At 52.9% G+C, this 17,613-nt stretch overlaps 5 protein-coding genes across 5 annotated transcripts; 3 read left to right on the plus strand and 2 right to left on the minus strand.

The window, feature by feature from the left end:
• Positions 1-1,163: 1,163 nt before the first annotated feature.
• On the plus strand, positions 1,164-3,445 carry PG986_005844 (C6 finger domain-containing protein; the record flags this gene model as incomplete). The annotated part of the gene is made up of 3 exons (XM_066842066.1): positions 1,164-1,571; positions 1,643-3,096; positions 3,184-3,445. 3 exons carry the CDS (start codon positions 1,164-1,166, stop codon positions 3,443-3,445), a joined length of 2,124 nt encoding a protein of 707 aa, XP_066701928.1.
• Positions 3,446-7,730: 4,285 nt separating this feature from the next.
• On the minus strand, positions 7,731-8,711 carry PG986_005845 (uncharacterized protein; the record flags this gene model as incomplete). The annotated part of the gene is made up of 1 exon (XM_066842067.1): positions 7,731-8,711. One exon carries the CDS (start codon positions 8,709-8,711, stop codon positions 7,731-7,733), a length of 981 nt encoding a protein of 326 aa, XP_066701929.1.
• Positions 8,712-12,194: 3,483 nt separating this feature from the next.
• PG986_005846 (uncharacterized protein) lies at positions 12,195-12,859 on the plus strand (the record flags this gene model as incomplete). The annotated part of the gene is made up of 2 exons (XM_066842068.1): positions 12,195-12,635; positions 12,656-12,859. 2 exons carry the CDS (start codon positions 12,195-12,197, stop codon positions 12,857-12,859), a joined length of 645 nt encoding a protein of 214 aa, XP_066701930.1.
• A 1,778-nt stretch (positions 12,860-14,637) lies between these two features.
• PG986_005847 (uncharacterized protein) lies at positions 14,638-15,897 on the plus strand (the record flags this gene model as incomplete). The annotated part of the gene is made up of 1 exon (XM_066842069.1): positions 14,638-15,897. One exon carries the CDS (start codon positions 14,638-14,640, stop codon positions 15,895-15,897), a length of 1,260 nt encoding a protein of 419 aa, XP_066701931.1.
• A 794-nt stretch (positions 15,898-16,691) lies between these two features.
• On the minus strand, positions 16,692-17,613 carry PG986_005848 (uncharacterized protein; the record flags this gene model as incomplete). The annotated part of the gene is made up of 3 exons (XM_066842070.1): positions 16,692-17,239; positions 17,308-17,458; positions 17,518-17,613. 3 exons carry the CDS (start codon positions 17,611-17,613, stop codon positions 16,692-16,694), a joined length of 795 nt encoding a protein of 264 aa, XP_066701932.1.

A 17,613-nucleotide genomic window follows, 5' to 3' on the forward strand; every position in this document is an offset into this window, starting at 1 on the left:
TGAGACTAATAAATAACATTTACGTCGTTACCTCCATCCTCGGGGCAGCCTCACACGGATAATGCCGTCGACGCGCAAACGGGTACTGTTGCAAAGTACCACTCACCGTGCCTTTTCCTCAGATCAACGGATGGGACACCCTGCCAATCGCAAACGGTTCTGTACATCACATTAGTTACAGGCCAGCCCAGCTAGTCATCAGAAACACGATGCCGCCAAGGACTGTCGTTCTTCCTGTTCTAGAGTATCCTCCGTCGCATACGCCGCTCCCACTCCACCAAACGTCTGCAAGAGAAAAAAAAGCCCTTCTGACAATGCCACCAAAGCTCGCGGATTGTGACGAGCTCCTGCTGCCGGCCCTTACCCAATCTTCGCGGCTGGAATGAATTATTCCGTATCCACGAACCTACATACATGACAACATATCCGCTCCGCCTCGTCCGTACATGCGTAGTGTATATGTCGATGTACCGGACGTGGATCTTTCTTTCAATGGGGGAGCAGGAGAGAGAGCTGACGGGAGAGATCACCCCTCCACTCGAACCCGCAAACCCCAGTCCCAATCCTACTTGGTGTCTAAACCACGAGCGGCAATCATTCTGGGGTTGTGTGGTCTTTTACGGGGCGCCGTCTCATAGTCGATTGGATTGGGCGAGATGGGATGAAAGAGGGTGTGCATGTGCCAGGGTCTTATGCATCGTCGTCTGCCTCCCCTCCCCCCCTCGCCCTGCAGCACATTTAGTGCAGCACAACACAGCACAGGTAGCATACCTGGGACGGCCAAAGAAAAGCCATGTCAAGGATGACATTGGCCGTAGCATGGACAATTCTCGAGGACGAGTCCTGTTGTCAGATCTTCCGGTTTTTTTCATTAATCCCGTCCCAAAACATAATAAGGCCTCTGCCGTTCCTTGCAGGCCACCACATTCGAAAGTTGAAAGGGTTCCTTCCTCATCATCCTTCAAAAGTCCCCTCTCACGTTCGGCGTCCTTGGCGTATAGTCGTCTCCTCGCTATTCGTCGCAGCATACATCATCCTGTTCGTTCCATCCCGGGTCACACAATCTGAATTACATACGCTACGCTGTTCCTTTTCTTAATTCTTCTCGCATGCTCCGGATGACACAGGCATACGCACCCACGTCACTGTAGAATACAGCTCCGATGGCCACGGCCGCTCTGCAACCACCAAAACTATCGCCGTCTTCGGCTGGCGACTCGCCTCGCTCGATTGGTGGTGCTAGCAGTACAAGTCGACCTTACCCTCTCCCAACCAGGGACAGCTTTTCGATCGAGGCTCCCTCGCCGCAACTCAACGCAGTGAATGGTTCAGCTCTCAAATCGCCAACTGCCGCCAAGGTCCAAAAGACTTCCGGCTTCAGTCGAGAGGGTATCCTAGGCTCGGCACAGAAGGCACGGAATCTTTCACAGTCCTCCGAAGTACGCCCAGAGCCGTACACTACTGTAAATGGGATGTCAAAAGGTTCGAGTGACGAAGGCACCATCAACCCTCTTAAGAGGCGTAACACGGATGCAACCGTAGATTACCCGCGGAGACGAGCTACGATAGCTGTGAGTTGCCCAAGTTGGCGCACTTCAGACCGGGTGAATTACCATGACTGACGTTGTCGGCTTCCGAATAGTGCGAAGTCTGCCGGTCCCGCAAGTCGCGGTGCGATGGCACCAAACCTAAGTGCAAGCTTTGTACGGAGCTCGGGGCCGAGTGTATTTACCGCGAGCCCGGCATCAAGCTTGACGCTGGCGACAAGTTGATTCTAGAAAGACTTACGCGCATCGAGAGCCTTCTGCAGATGAACCTGGTTGGTGGTGGGAACCCGATGCAGATATCCGGCGAATCACCACCCATCAGCAACGGCACGGTGGCTCTTACCGGCGACAACCTCCTGGCCCACGATGCCAACAGATTCGTCTCGATTATCCCCAGTGGAGGCTTGGGCACCTGGACGAGCGGGACCAACATCTCTACCATGCCAAAAGTGCATACAAACGCCGCGTTGCATCTATTGCAATGGCCGTTGATTCGAGACTTAGTCTCGAGGCCATACGACCCCCAAATACTTCTTCAGCTCGAGATGGCGCGGGAACCGTTGCCTTCTCTTGCCAAAACCCCTTGCGTCGATTTGTCCAACACCAATGCATACATCGAGGCGTACTTTGACCGAGTCAACATCTGGTACTCGTGCGTGAACCCCTATACATGGAGAAGTCACTACCGCAGCGCCTTGTCAAACGGTTTTCGCGAGGGACCCGAGAGTTGTATTGTGTTATTGGTGCTTGCACTTGGCCAAGCCAGCCTGCGCGGCAGTATATCGAGAATCGTACCTCATGAGGACCCACCAGGACTACAGTACTTCACCGCGGCGTGGTCTCTACTACCGGGCATGATGACCACCAACAGTGTCCTGGCAGCTCAGTGCCACTTGCTGGCGGCTGCATACCTGTTCTACCTCGTGCGGCCACTCGAAGCTTGGAATCTCCTATGTACTACGAGTAACAAGCTTCAACTGTTGCTCATGAGCCCAAATCGAGTGCCCGAGGACCAGAGAGAGTTGTTGGAGCGGATCTATTGGAACGCCTTGTTGTTCGAAAGCGACTTGTTAGCGGAGCTTGATCTACCTCATTCGGGGGTCGTCCAGCTTGAAGAGCACGTTGGCCTGCCGGGAGGCTTCCAGGGCGAAGAGTCAGAGGCCGTGGGGCGAGATGACCTTTGGTATTTTCTGGCCGAGATCGCCCTTCGAAGACTGCTGAACCGCGTCAGTCAGCTAATCTACTCCAAAGACTCGATGGCCTCGACAACAAGCTTGGAACCGGTCGTAGCTGAGCTCGATTTCCAGCTAACCCAATGGTATGAGAGCTTGCCAGTCGCCCTCCAGTTTCCTTTTACGCGCGCGGCACTTCCAGATCCAGTTCAGACCGTGCTACGTTTGAGGTTCTTTGCCTGTCGCACCATTATCTACAGGCCCTACATTCTCGCGGTCCTGGACAACGAGCAGGCCATTATGGACCCTGCTGTTCGAGAAAGTTGCCACAAGTGCCTCGAGGCTTCGATCCGGCAATTGGAGCACATTGGTGCGCAGTAAGTCAACTTTGCCCCTTTACTTTACCCAGTTAAATAGTTCTTCTTCCTGAGCCTCTAAATCGGTTTAATCTAACACAGGCTTAGCCACGCTGGCCACATGCCTTATCTGTGGCAAGGCGCACTGTCGATCGTCTCTCAGACCCTTCTCGTAATGGGCGCGACAATGTCGCCATCACTATCCAGCATCATCCTGACTCTATTGCCACACCGTGAAGCGATGGACCAGATCATCAATGACGTCATCATGGACATCGAGAGGATGGCCGTATTGGCACCAAGCTTGAGTCTCGCGGCGGAAATCATCAAAGAGGCCGAAGTCAGACGACGGAGCTTTCTCAACGGATGAGAAACCTGGCACGAACACAGCGTTACGAAACCCACAAACCCCGGGAGATCACCGCGGTACTCGCAGACCAATTCATCAAGCCCACATCAACAAACACCAACCGAGATACATGCAGAACGCTATGACATAGATACGGGGCCGGAACGGAGTGGGAGGGGTGGCTTGTTTCGGTAGAGTGCAGGCAACGCCAGCCAATTCTTGTTCAGTCTAGACGAAAAAAGGGGGCATCATAGTTGCCTACGAATTGACCTGCTGCTACAAGTCATACACAAAGCTCTGTCATTTCAGCCTCGTCGGATGCAGGGTGGGATATCCTCTGGAGGCTGATATTCACTCAGCAACTGCGTGGCTAACCAGACGCAAACCCCGAGCGACAGGCATTGCAGTGCGGCCGGGGCAAATTGGCCGCGCTGTTACCATCTGGGGTTGCACCCAGTCGAGATTGGCGCGGTGTGGTTGGGCAGGGAAAATTTTGGTTGTAGGGGAGACGGACCGCAATCCCGCAGCAGGCTTGGCAGTCCATCAGCAATGACTGAGCATCCAATGAATCTACACTTATCGCGGGCTCTTTCTTCAAAACAACTGGGAGATCTGGGGTTTGGATAAAGTATCGGAGAATACTGTGCAATGACATGATGAATTGCCGTGCTGGAAATCTAGTACCGCCGATTATTTGTCCGACAGGCCCTTTCCCCTTAGCCTTGACGAACTCGGAGGCATATCTACCTTGGGGCTGTGACAGAGAGCCTGGCGGGCTGGTTCCCATCAGGCCGACCTCCAGACAAGACTCGGGACTGTCTCGCTTCTTATCATTGTCGTCATACTTGGGAAACTACGAGAGAGGTGTATGGTGCAACAAAAGACAAACGTGAATTATCCCATCTTGGTCCCAGCTCACTGGACTGACGCTGATGGTATCCTCCTGGATTTCCTCGACTAGTAGGGTCAGATTGTACTTACTTACCCCCCTTACTTCGTGTCGGTGACAACTGCCGTGAAAGGGCATATCCAATCTACCGGGTTTTCAATGTGTCACACAAGAGATATAGCATTTGGCGAGCTTCGTGGTAATTGAGAAATTTTGTACCGACGAAGTCTGCCATTGTCTACAGAATGCCGTAAGCGAGATGCGAGATGTGTGCCAAGCCTTTGCCGAATCGCCGCGACGAATTCAAGGACCGGCTGCTGTCCGTGAAAGAGTCCTTTCTGATTCTGGTTGACGATGATTTTATACAGCAAATGAAGTTGGTAGCTAACATACTTACTGTAGTTGTACCTAAGTTATCAAGACGACCCACAACGGCACAAGTAGTCGGTCGCTCGAGATGAATACTCAGAGAGGAGAGAGAGAGAAAGCCGGAATGGGCGGGCGCTGCGGCCGAAGTGCGCAAACACCCACGCACGGCAACTGGGAAACAACATGTCGGCAAACAGGCCGGAGGGTGAGCTAGGTCTTGGTTGGTTGCTGGCTTCGGACTTGGTTCTCCAAATCTGGACGTACCAGATCACCCAAAGCATGCAGACATACCTGTATGTATGTACCTTACCCCCCTACCCGCGTCGGTCTGGTGGTATGCGTGGGTGTGGTGTGCTTACCATGAGGGATACACAATTCAACAGTGGTCGGCCGTTGCGGTATCGTTTTTTTCTGGCGCCATCCCCGCATTCCATCTCACGCTTAAAACAAAAGCAGGAGGAACCCCACGGGGCAAAGGAAGATGGGGAAACAGGTGAACCGGGAACAGGCCCTGGAGGGATTGACGATCTTTTACCCCCCTCCACATTGCTACCCTGGGGCCGTTTCCCATCACTGCCTGCCCTTCGCCATGCCACTACCACACCTTCAGAATGCTGCTGCGGTTGCGAGGTTGAAGACATCTTTGCTCTAGTATCCGGTAAGTGAGTGAAGTCATGTATCTGTGTGCTACATACATGTATGCAAGCTAATGCACAGTCGGGACTGTTCTTCCTATATTGAAATGGGTAGGAAGGCGTTTCGCCGGCGTGGCGATTACCGAGCCCCCGGAAACCGATCGTCCCGCGCAACTGAAATGAATAATATGACAGGTGGAGGCTGCAACCCTCGGCGCCGAGCTTGGGAGGGACGGAATTGTTGTGTAACAACATCATGGACGAAATGTCCCAGCGTAGATAGGCCATTGCAAGATTACTTCTAGTCTGCGAGAAAGCGGTTGGCAAGCAAAGCAATGCTTTGACCACCCACGAAACAAACCGCACCGGGGTTTGGCCCCCAAGAGCCACGGTTCCCAGGGTCCGGTACTGATAGATTGACAGATGCAGCCACACGATGCGATAGCGTGCGGGGGTTGGGTTCGCTTCGTTTCGGCTACCTACCATACAACAACCATACAATTAATCCACAACGAACGTACTGCAACTACTGCCTGGGAAAGGGTTCATCCTCCTTAGTTATGTGCGGACCTGAGCCACATGCGATTGATACAAGTCGGTGATGGGCGTAGAAGATAGGGGTACATACATTAGGACCGCATTCTGTCCTCTCTTGTCGCCGTCTCACTCGTTCGCCAGCGGCAAACACATGTTCGCGCAACGTCATTCCGCGGGACCCTGTCGCTTCATGTAGTGTATGCACATTTACCACATCGTGAAAATCTACTTGTTCGGCTCGTTTCCCCTGAAATTCACGAGAACGGGACTAAAGATAGGAGGCCAGTTCCGAGATTCTGGAAGGAGGATGGACAGGCCGTTCCAAACTGGGAACATGTTCGCTTCCAAGCCCTCCTATGCACATGCACGATGCCCAGGCAAATAACTCGGAAAGGGTTGGTCGCTAATAGCCACGAGCGAGCCCGTCGAAGCAAAGAGAAACTCACAGCCATTCAGACCTAGCACATGCTCTTGAACATATGTACACTATTGTGGTGGCCAGGTCTACATACTGAGATAAGCTCTGAAGACAATAACATCACTTAACCCATTTTCTGGTCGATTGTGCTAGCGTGTCTTCAATTGCCTTCTACATCGTCCGCAAAACCTAGTACAGTGGGAGACTACGGGCCGAATCCAGCAGGAGCTGCCACCAAGGTGCTTACCTACGTAGGTAGTTATCACGGTTGGTTAAGCGTCTCCACTAGGAGACCCAGGAAAGGTGTATGCATTCTCTTGAAATGTGTATGAATTAGGTTTGTCGCTACCGAGCGTCTTTCACGGTTTCTGGGATAGCGGACGCGGACCCCAGTCCGGTCCCGGGTGATTGGGTTGGAGTACCGGGGCCATGGATACGGAACATATGGGTAGCAGCAAACCCCTCCCCCAGCTGGCCTGCCTGAGAAGCGGAATTTGCTTGTGACGTAGAGGGTTTATCGAGAAAGAGAGAGAAGAAGCATCATGACTAAAGCCAAGACTCTGGTCATGCTGAGTCACTGCTCGAGAACCTGGACTACACTGGTCAGGAGTTGGAACAGAACGTACAGATCGATAGATCAGCTCAGCTCCGGAACCATCGCGGCTTGCCATAAGACGGCATCGATCGTTGATTCACTTCTTCAAGTGTATTCGCTCATGCAACTTCTGGCAGGATCTTGGGTCCGGAACCCTTGGTCATTTCTCCAAGCAGTTTCGCCAGCGTGATGTTGCGCAAATCACCAAGAAATGATGAGTGTCCCTGCGCAATGTGGTTCTTCGACCGTTGATGCCCAGCATCGTTCAGGTTCCCGAACAGGGATGAGAACTCTTACGAAATTTGGGTCGGCGCAGCAGCCGATGCCATTGAGTCTCTTGGCTTACGAGACCGACTGGAAGCAGCAGCCACCTTTAATCAGTCTCTTGCAGGTAGCTTCATCTTCTTTTTCACAATCCAACCAACCTACCTGCCTTGCTAGCCCCGGATATAGCCTATCCGTCTTGGATCAAGGCTACATAGGCCACCTCCGTGCGAAAACCGCGTCTACCAGGTTATGGTCAGGGTCAAGTACACGTTACCCGGACGCTTCTGTAGCTGTTTCCGCGCCCGAGAAGGTCGGGACTGCCACGCCTACTATGAAACTCACATGGATCACGAGTCGGATTCGACCTTTGCGTTTCAACTGACAAGCAGCTGGGAGAGGTGGTCGCTCTTGAGCTTTTACAAAGACGCCCTTTTGTTCCCAAAACAAGACTTGAGCATCACCTAATATATTCTGATTCCTGTAAGCTCCTATGGAAGTCATGAGGTGGACAATGATCCCAAAACCATGTCTATCTAAACATGGCCACCGTGACGGCTTTTTTGCCAACGGTATGCAGTCCAGTTGACTATGCATCCTCATCCATGCTTGGACGTGCATGATGTTCCCTTGCTACTAGCGTTCACACACTCGTAACAGATGATAGCCTTCCTGCTTGCGTCTTCTAAAGCCTGAGATGCTCGGGCGTACGGTGTAGGTGGGTGTGTGAAGTGACGATTGGGGCAGTATTTCGGTCCGTCGACAAGTTTAACCATGGGCGTTTGTATGTTTCGCATGACTTGTGACACAGGAGTCCAAAGCATCTTCAGTGGGCTATGATCGCGTGCTAGTTGTTGGAATGCCTTGCTTCGACGTGCACCCCAGCCACAGGCACAGCCTTCCTTCGCCTCATTCGAGATCAGCTCCCCAAGTTCTGCTCTGACCCGGGTCCTTCGCTCTTCCAGGATGTCTGTAGATCTTAGTAAATAACCCGGGTTCCGGTTATCGGCGATCAACTTACGGGGAATATTGCTCGGCAGCATCTGACTCAGGACTTCATCATCCATCAGCCTCGCGTATGAGCCTACACATCGAAACACAAGAGCTCGGCCACACTTGATGAACGCGGGCTCGTCGTCAAACCAACGGGCTGCTGCCATGAGATATGCCAGCGTTTTCGGGTCGGCGATGTCCCGGCTTCGAAGCCACTGTGCTCGTGCGTAGGCGAGGGCGACAGAGAGGTCGTACTTGTCGGCGGCGATGGCGATCTGCAGGACTTGCTGCGGAGAGAGTGCCTTGGGTGCCAGGTCGTTTCGATGGTGGATGACACAGCAAATCGCGTACATGGCATCGGCATCGTCCTCTACCAGCTCGACTTCCTTCGGCGACTCCTTGGAAAGACCTTGGCCCTCGCTCCAATTGGGTCCGAACATGGCGCGGAAGACTTTGGAAGCGCAACTGAGGTTTTGCGAATTGACCTTCAGCCGCAACTTCTTCTCCTCGCCGACGACGAGGACGACATCGCCGTCCAAAGAGATGTCTCTGTAGACATCTCCCTGATCGCCGACGTCGGGATCCATTGTGTGAGTCGTAAGTCTGCACTTCTGAATTTCTGATTATGGGTTGTAAGAAGGTAAATGTTGCATCGCCGAGCTTGTAGGAGCTCGGGTTTTGGCATCGGCCAGTGTACATGCACACAACGATCTGATCCAAATGTGATTGTGCAGTGAAGGCGCTATTTGGCAGCAACGTAAACACTTATTGGCCTCGCCGTAGTGACCATTAACAGTTTCGGGCTCTACATATTTTTTTCGTATCTATTACGTATGAAGTAGTTTCAGTAAAGGATATTTGGATATGCCTTTTGCGGCATGATGTTTGTTATTTCGCAAGTCACCTGGAGTCTTCCACACAGGCTTTCAGGAGTGCTTAGATTGATGTCCATCCTCAGTTTCCTTGTAGTCATCTACGCCTTGCCACCTCACTGCTTCGCTAACTCCCTGTGGTACCCTGCAAGACCATAGAAGTTATTCTGTCGCCTGTAGCTCATTGGGACGAAGGCCGCTGGCTTGCTGTATCGATGTGAAGGGCCCAAGGAAGACAGGAGATCTTTGCCTTTGTGTGCCGATCAGTTGAGATCTTCACGTAGAAATGTATGATTTCTGCGAAGGTCTTGTTTCGGGGAAATACTTCATTCCCATGGGAAACGTGTGAATGGAATACTGACAAACTGGCGCGAGTGAACTCTTTAGATTGGTCTTCTTGAGGTAGTTGAAGAATACGTCGGTTTGGGGAAAGGGGGTTTGGTTGATGGTAACAATAACAAGATATAAAATAAAGGTGACCGCAGAGGTGTTTAAATGCTCTTTCCTTTGAGTACATATGTAGCTAATGATCCTACCGTTAGGATATACCGGCCTAATCAACAGAGGTATGGTAGATATTCATTGACTCGTGATGAGGCCAAAGTTTGGGACAGCCGTTGTTCTCGGCCGTGGGGAGAATGGCACCTCATTCCGCAACAGCAGCAGCAGCAGCAGCCATACCTCGCAGATAGTACAGTGAAAGCCCTTTTTTCCTACTCTATCAGCGTCGGCAGTGAAACTGCGGTTGATATCGATCCAACACCCAGTTCATGGACGGGCATATCTTGTGATTTGGCCCAGGCCAGACCAGATCACCTGTGACATGGCAGGTTAAACTAGGGTGGCTTCAATTTCTGGACAAAGGAATTTCATTTCTGTGAGATACGGTTCGGTTCCTTGAAGTAAGCTCAAATGGCATTTGTCCAGGAGGCGGCGACAAGCAGCACCTAATTAACTTACAGTAAGGGCTCAGGCAACGATAACAAAGATTGGTGAGAACCCAGTCAGCGAATACAGACAGTGATAGCGCACCCCAAAATGACAGGTCAAGTATCTTGGATTTTAATACAGTAGCTAGAGGAAGTCAGGCTAGGTACAAACAGAGAGTGAGGTTGGACTCACATAGTGATTGCCAGCAGGGCAAGACAAAGTCGAGGACCTAGCGAGGGAGTGTCGAGTCATCATTTGACAATCCAGAAATCCAGGCAGCGTGCTTCCAGAGAAAAGGCTTCGTTGACCGTATCTGTCACCGGAGGTGTACCACGATAATCAACGGCTGTAAGTCTCACCTAGATCGGGCTCAAGCTTGCGGAGGAACTTGGCGCTTGCTTCTGATTACTCATCCCACCCTCCAATCGGTGGATTAAATCTGCAGTAAAGCCCCGATCGAAGAGCAGGTCCGAATTCTGGCAAATAAGTACATAAAAAAAGCCCTCGGAGCCGACGGAGCCGGCGCTCACGATGTGTATAGGGTGCTAGCTGCGCTTCCATCGACATAGCTTGTGGCTATCACCCAAGACCGATTGACTGGCTGGCAGTTAGTTCGGGACCGAACGAGCGAAAGACAGATCCATTCCAGGCCTTATGGGGGGAAAAAAGAGCAACTACCGACTATACCCATCTGAGGTCACACGTAGCGCCCCACGGATGTGGTATCGCAAGAATCGTGGGTTGAAGTGAAGTGCTGTGGTTGGCCAGTTGGCACCATGCCATGCTACTATACACGGCTGCGCTAGAATAGCGTCAGGAACAACGATTGCCTTCCTACGGATAAATAACAAGTCGATGCCAACTTTTCCATCGTCCCATCGGCCTGGGCGGGGACTCAGGGCGCTGCCCAGTGCCTGGTTCTGTTGCGCTTGGAAACTCCAGGTATCCCGGCACGGCGGTGGCAGCAGATTTAAGGTTAACCCACAGTGGAAATTTCGGGCCATCCCCCCCCCAGGATAGCCCTGGAAGCAACACCCCAAAGCCCAAGCAACGAGCCCTGAATGGGTGCGTTTTGGCAACTGCATATTAGGCAAGAGTGGAGTTTGTCAAGCAAGCAACGACAATTCCGTGGTTTCTTGACGGCCACTCCATCCAGACATCGAAGATGTGTTGCAGGGGGCGTCTCTCGTCCGATTTCCAAGGCTAAGCTAGCTCTGTCCCGGCCGAGGCATAACGTCTGTCAAATTTTCTTCACGTCGTTGCTGCAGTGGGGGAGTGGGTGCTACTTCCAACTTGCACTGCGTAGATACCATCGCGAATCCCGCTGCTGGTTACTTCGCCCGCGCCTAGTATTAACACCAACTGTATAGCGAAGTTGTTTTTTCCCGGTTTCCTCCCGACTTTCTTATATTGTTTTGAAATGGTGGGAGACCAACGCTTATTTTTTGCTGGAGTGCAAGGCTTGAGGCAATAGAAGGTGCCGTCGTGCTGCCCAACAGGAAACGTCATACGTGAACTGTCTTTTCAACGCAACCTTCATTGTCTATCTGTAAGAATGAGATAACTTGAGACCGAGGCCTGCGAATGCATCGGGGCAGGCCTTGACTCGAAATGTACGATTCTTTGTTACAGTCGGTCCTGGCACCGACCTTGGGAGACCCTGAAAGACCCTGAATGCCATTGCCCAGAACGATCCCTGCCACCTACAAATCCGGTATCTCGTCATTTGTAAACTCATGCGCAGTGGGTTCCCAAGAAGTTTGCACGAACGGATGTGCATATTTCTCTTGCATTATTAACGGACAAGCCAAGAATAGTACATTTTCTCGGTATTTCTCGCAGGCCCGGGAGTCAGGAGCCACCGTACATATACTGACACTATGCCGCAGAGGTCCCGGTTTCCTTTGGGGGTGAACGCACCGAGGAACTACCTACAATATACCAGCAGAAGAATAGACCCTCGCCGACGAACGCATCCGGCACTCAAGTACGGTTCAGACAAGTCAAACGTTCTCAGTACAACTTTGAGCCATTCTCGCGCTCTCCAGACTTCTCACTCAAGAACCGGCCACCGTTGCCCTCTCCTTACTACCTCAACCATACGCCGCTTATCTGCCCTTGAGGTATAGACCTTACTAGTTTCTGAGTCGCTTCCGCCTTTTCAAGAGAAACATAGATAGGCCATCTAAGAGAGGATTGCCGATTTCAGCTCCCGTCATGTGTGCTGGGCGGCTCTCACAACTGAGTATCGGGTCCACTCAGAGCACCATGAAGTCAACATCCATCATCAGCCAAACAGAGATCAGCAGCCCCGAAGAGAGTCTCACCACCCCGGGACCCAGGACGGTCACTGATATCTCGCCAAACAACTGCTTCGTACAGTTTCCAAAGATCGCCTTCCTTGTCGACTCGGAAGGTGATGGTGGCATCATTTCCGAACCCGTGCTGGAATGCCAAATTTGCCTAGTCTCCAGGCTCGAGCTTCGTCCCGCCTCTTCCCCCAAGATCAAGTCCGACACGCGGCCCGCCATCCTCCCGTGTGGCCACATCTTCGGCCACCGCTGCATGGCCAAGTGGCTACGGACCCACGACGCCTGCCCATGCTGCCGATTGCGGCTACGGCATCCCGTCTGCCGCCACCGGGTGGAGCCCCGCGTCGTCGATTCTGGTTCCATATTTCACCTGCCGCGGACGCTGTCGGACGGCGGCGTGATCGGGGCCTTTGCCAGACGTGCCGCGAGCAGCGGCACGAAGAGGCCGAGGCCGCCAGGTTCCTCCGGCTGAGAAAGGCGTACAGCAAGGCACGCGACGTCTGGCGCGCCTCGGGGGATGCGCGGGACCACAGGGCCATGGAGGCGGCGAGGGCTGACTTTGAAGAGCTTGGCTTCGCGAGCAGCGTTGCGAGGCTAAAGCTAGATCACGCGGAGTGGTGAGGCGGGGTTAGGTACCGTCTGCTTAATATTTTAATACTTAATCATATCATTGCACATTGAAAATGTCGGCTTCTCGAACATCAGAAATCATATTAGCCACGGCAGACAGGTATGGGTCGGCACTAGTGTTCAGGACTGTTATCACACAAGTCCCGACAGGCACTGAGACACGTTGATCTCGACCAATGCGGCATAGTAAGTGACAATGGAGCCTTCTACCGTATCAGATGAACAGCGACTATGGTACTGTTATTCCAACGGCGTCGCTTGGAGTTGCCGAGCGAAATGGCGTGTCTCGTCCATCTTGTGAGATCTTCATCGATCAATCTGAGACGCGATCGCCAAGGCCCCCAAATGGGTGGTGCTCCAACGCCATCGAAATAGAGAGCGATGCAAAACGCGTGTGTTGCCTGATGTATCTGAGAGTTAGGTCAGGTACTTGTTAGTAACAATTGGAGCACATAAGCCGAATTGGGTTTGTTTCTCGTTATTGCTGTTATTGTTGTTGTTGCTGCCACCTCATTCATATTCGGGGTTTGCAAGACGCGGGCCGGATGAGGCTCCTTTAAGGTTTGGTGTCGCACTCCACTGACAAGAAAGAGCCTTCGGCATACATACAGTCGATTGAACTGTATGTATGTACATGTAATTGATGTAGGTACGCTGAAGCAATCCGACGGGCATCCGAACTCAAGCCTAGGAATCAAACGTTGATCTGTTTTCTGTTTCGCTTAGCACCTGCCAAATATGATATGATGGCGGGCTTGTCAGATTCTCTGTTGTGCTACGGGGCTTGGCCCAAGATGCCGAAGCAGTGCTTCGGTACTCGGGTACTAACACCTGCAGGTACGACCCTAGTAGCTTAGTACCTACCCGCGCTAGATTTGGAGACTGGTCTGAATCGAATCACCCCCGTACTTTCCGCACATGAATCAATTGCTTGGATCAAATGGCTGGGAAGGGCGTTAGTCAGCTAACGTTCAGTAGGTAGTGGGTAGGTAGGTTGGCAAGTTGGGTAGTATCCAAAGAACGAACGGCGAACTACTCGAGCTCGGTCAATATAACGGCCGCTAACATAATCATCTTTTATGCAACCCAGCCAGAAGAATCAAGTACCCTTAGACCTCGCTTTTCCCAGCGTCGCTGGCGTACCATGTGTATGCCACATGTGCCAAGCCGTTGTTTTAGATCCATCGCCATTCTGCAACCAGCTGAAGTCTTGTGCCAGTTCATCACCGACGGTGCTCAGTGAAGCTGCGACGCGGCGCGTTTTACAACCCTAAGCACACCCTGGCCCGGATCTGTCCGCCACGATCCGCACTCGCTGGTGCGCATGAACTAACCTTAGCCACTTGACAAGAAAAGACCAGCGACTTGACACTCGGCTATGGCCTGTGAACTTCTACTAAGGTTAACCTGGGGTGGGTGGTGTGCTTCAATGACTCAACCACTTCTACCACATCCTACTACAACTTAGCCCTTCCGACGCCGTTTCCCGACCTCGAGAAGCCCGGAAATAACAATAACACACTATCTGGCAATTCCACTCGCCCACAACCTTTCTACGATGTTTTCCCACTCTACGTACAACTCGCAATAGGTATCTTTCAGATGGCAACTCTTAATTTTCCTAACAGTGTCATCAGCACCAATAGCTAGCTGGCGGCAGCCCATCTCCCACGTTCCAAGCCACCCGCGGAACCCCGGAACCGACTCTACCCCGCTAACCACTGCCTCCCCGAGTCGCAGGGCCTTTACGGCCAATTGCAGTGGGCAATATGCCGACTTATCTGTGTCACGGCTTTCGCTGGCATAGGAAAAGCATTCGCTACTTTGTTGTCATTCAGGATTTGGACGATGCGGCCCCAGAATGGATCGTGGCACCCCAGAGTGCCGTCGCCATTCTGTATCGTTTCTATGACCTCTTTGACTTTCTCCCGCCCAGCAATCCGCCTCGGAGTCAGGGCAGCATGAGCGGCGGCCACAACTACACGCTATCAAACGGCTCTCGCAAGCATTCGCGCCCCCCTCCCCCTAGCGCTCACCAAAACGACCACAGGAGATTCGAGACCAAGGAACGCGACGACACTCGTGTCGGTCGTGCCCGCGAAACATGGTCTAATCGCATTCGTGACAGTGCGTCTCGTAGTCGTAGCCGGAGCCGCACCCGGATGTGCGGTCACAGCAACGTCACGGCTTCAAGAGCATCTACGCCTGAGCCGGACGCTACCTTCAACGACTGGGCCGCTGTGAAAATGCTGGAGGAGTATGATCCGGCGAATGAGACCCGACTCAATGGACCTTGGGCATACGTGGCAGATCACATTGTGCGTGTGGACACATCACTCTCCATAGCGGAAGAGATGGCGAAATACGAAGAGCGAATGAAGTCCGAGAAAGTCAAAGCCATGACCGGTCCGAGTGACGACACAGGCCGGAAGCCGAACTCCTCCGGCAACAAGAAGCCCGGATGGTTTGAGATGCTGCGGGACAATTTACAGCGAGGCGAGGAAATCAAGTGGTATGTTGTCGTTTGCGGCGACGAGGAAAGAAGCCTTTCTGTCAAGGATGTCGATGAGAGCCGTGGACGTGTCCCAGGACGAGGAGGTTACGGTTTCAAAAACCCGCCGCCGCCAATCGAATTTGACGAAGAAGAATTCATATGTCGTTTCCCCGAGCTTCTGGGGAAAGGAGGAGATGCACCAAGGAACAAAGACTGGCGACGACCGAAGGCTATCGACCCAGCACCTCTTATCGCCGGAGAAAAGTCTGCAGGGATATGCATGCCCGAGTTTTCGGATTTCGAGGTGCGCCCGTTGTCCTTGCGACCGCCGCCCGCGCGCAAGACACCGCCCGTGGTACCAACCAAAGAACACCCGCGACGCGCTCCGCCTATACCTTCGGCTCTACAGATGCAGGAAATGCGCAAGGTGCCAATAGATGACGCATCGAGACCGAAGACGCCGAGGACTGGTAGCAGTGGCGGCCTCCGGAGATTCTTTTCGAAACGGAATCTGCATAGTCCCGGCCCTGATTGAGTCGGACATTTTCATTAGATATCAACAGGTTGAGCAACTGGCAGAGGCCACCACCGCCACTATTAGCGTCACCACCGCAGCGACAATGGCGTCGCATGGTGCTCGAAGATAGACAGAAGACGTTGCGAGCGGACCAACCAGCCCGATAAGCCAGGAAAGGTTCGGTCCAGCGACAATAACCCTGCTGAGGATCAAAATAGCGGGAGCAATGTTGCAAATGGCTCAACACCATGCAGCACAGAGAGGCTCCTCATCTGAATGAACGATAGCATCAAAGATGATCCTGATCATACTAAAGGCGGAATCTTGAGGAGTTCATCCCAACCTCCAGTACCAGCGATTGAAGGTCGATCCAGCTTTCATGATACCAGCGGTACTAGCATCGACTGCAGAAAGTCTGAACCCAGAGGACGGGCGGCTGCGACTGTTCAGCTAACGAATCATCTTTCTGGAATGCTTCATGCTTGTTAGACTTGTCTTCATCTGGTGACGTGCCTGAATCGTACTTTGGAAAGCGTGGTTATATTGGCATTGGATGGCGAGGCCCTTTCGATGCTTCTATCTTATGTTATCACGCACACATGTTTGCTCTGTGGCGATCATATCCCAGCGGGGCTCGGTTGCCTCTGACAGCGATAGCATCGGGCATTTTCCGATGCATGTTTCATTGTTTTGAATTGCCCATAGCTATGTAGATTCCCAGCCTTACTCCATGCTTCAACGTTCCGTCATCAGACCGTTTTCAATAATATACAAGATATAAGTCTCTCTCTCTCTCTCTCTCTCTCTCTCTCTTACTCCCCCTTCGCCTCCTCGACCGCCTTGCTATCCTCACCATGGAAGAACCGAAGAATCGCCGCCGCCGCCACATCGCCGTCGTGCTCGAGGTGAGCCGTCGCCTTGGCGCGGTCGGCGTGCTCGAGGTCTGTGAGGCTGCCGCCGTCGACGCGGACCTGTATCTCACGGTGAACCATGTCCTCGTCGAAGGCCAAATGCGCCTGCGTCGTGAAAACGCGGTTCTCGATGAAGATGCCTTGGACGACCGTGTGCGGGCTCGACCCCCATACGTACACATTGGTGTCCTTGGAAAGCAGCCCGCCCGAGGACTCGGGTGTGGGCGCTGACGTCACCTGGTCCTGGTGCATTTGATGCATATAAACGTACGGCGTTTCCGGCACGTCGAACAGCTTCTGCCCCACGGGCGTCAGGTCGATTTTGCTGTGCCCTAGCTCCCACTTCCCGGACGGCTCAGGGGCCACGGAGGACCCGAAGAGGCGGCAGAGCAGCTGGTGGCCGAAGCAGACGCCGCTGAGCTTACATTCAGGGTTGTGTATCCATATCTCTGTGAGCGGCCCCAAGTCAGTCTTCATCCCGATAAGAGTTTGACTCGACTGGGTGGGAGTTTATTACCTCTCAACAGGTTCATCAGCTCTATGATCCAGGGGTTGTCTCCGTGGGCGTCGTAGCAGCTCCCCGTCATGAGGATGGCGTGGAAATCCTTGACCTCGTCGTACGTCGGGACCTTGCCCCCCTTTTCGGTCACGACGAAGCGGCGGTCCGTCTCCACGCCGAGCGGGGGTCGTGGTTCAAGCCCGCCTGGGAGAAGTGGTGGTGCAGGACCTCGCCGTACTGGCCCTTATCCTGCTGCGTCTCCTTAGGTGTCGTGTCCGTTTCCAACACCAGCATGCGAACCTTGGGCAGGTCTCGTACTACCAT

This window comes from Apiospora aurea (assembly GCF_038362705.1).
Source record: "Apiospora aurea strain CBS 24483 chromosome Unknown utg000004l_segment0_segment0, whole genome shotgun sequence".
NCBI classification, from domain to species: domain Eukaryota; kingdom Fungi; phylum Ascomycota; class Sordariomycetes; order Amphisphaeriales; family Apiosporaceae; genus Apiospora; species Apiospora aurea.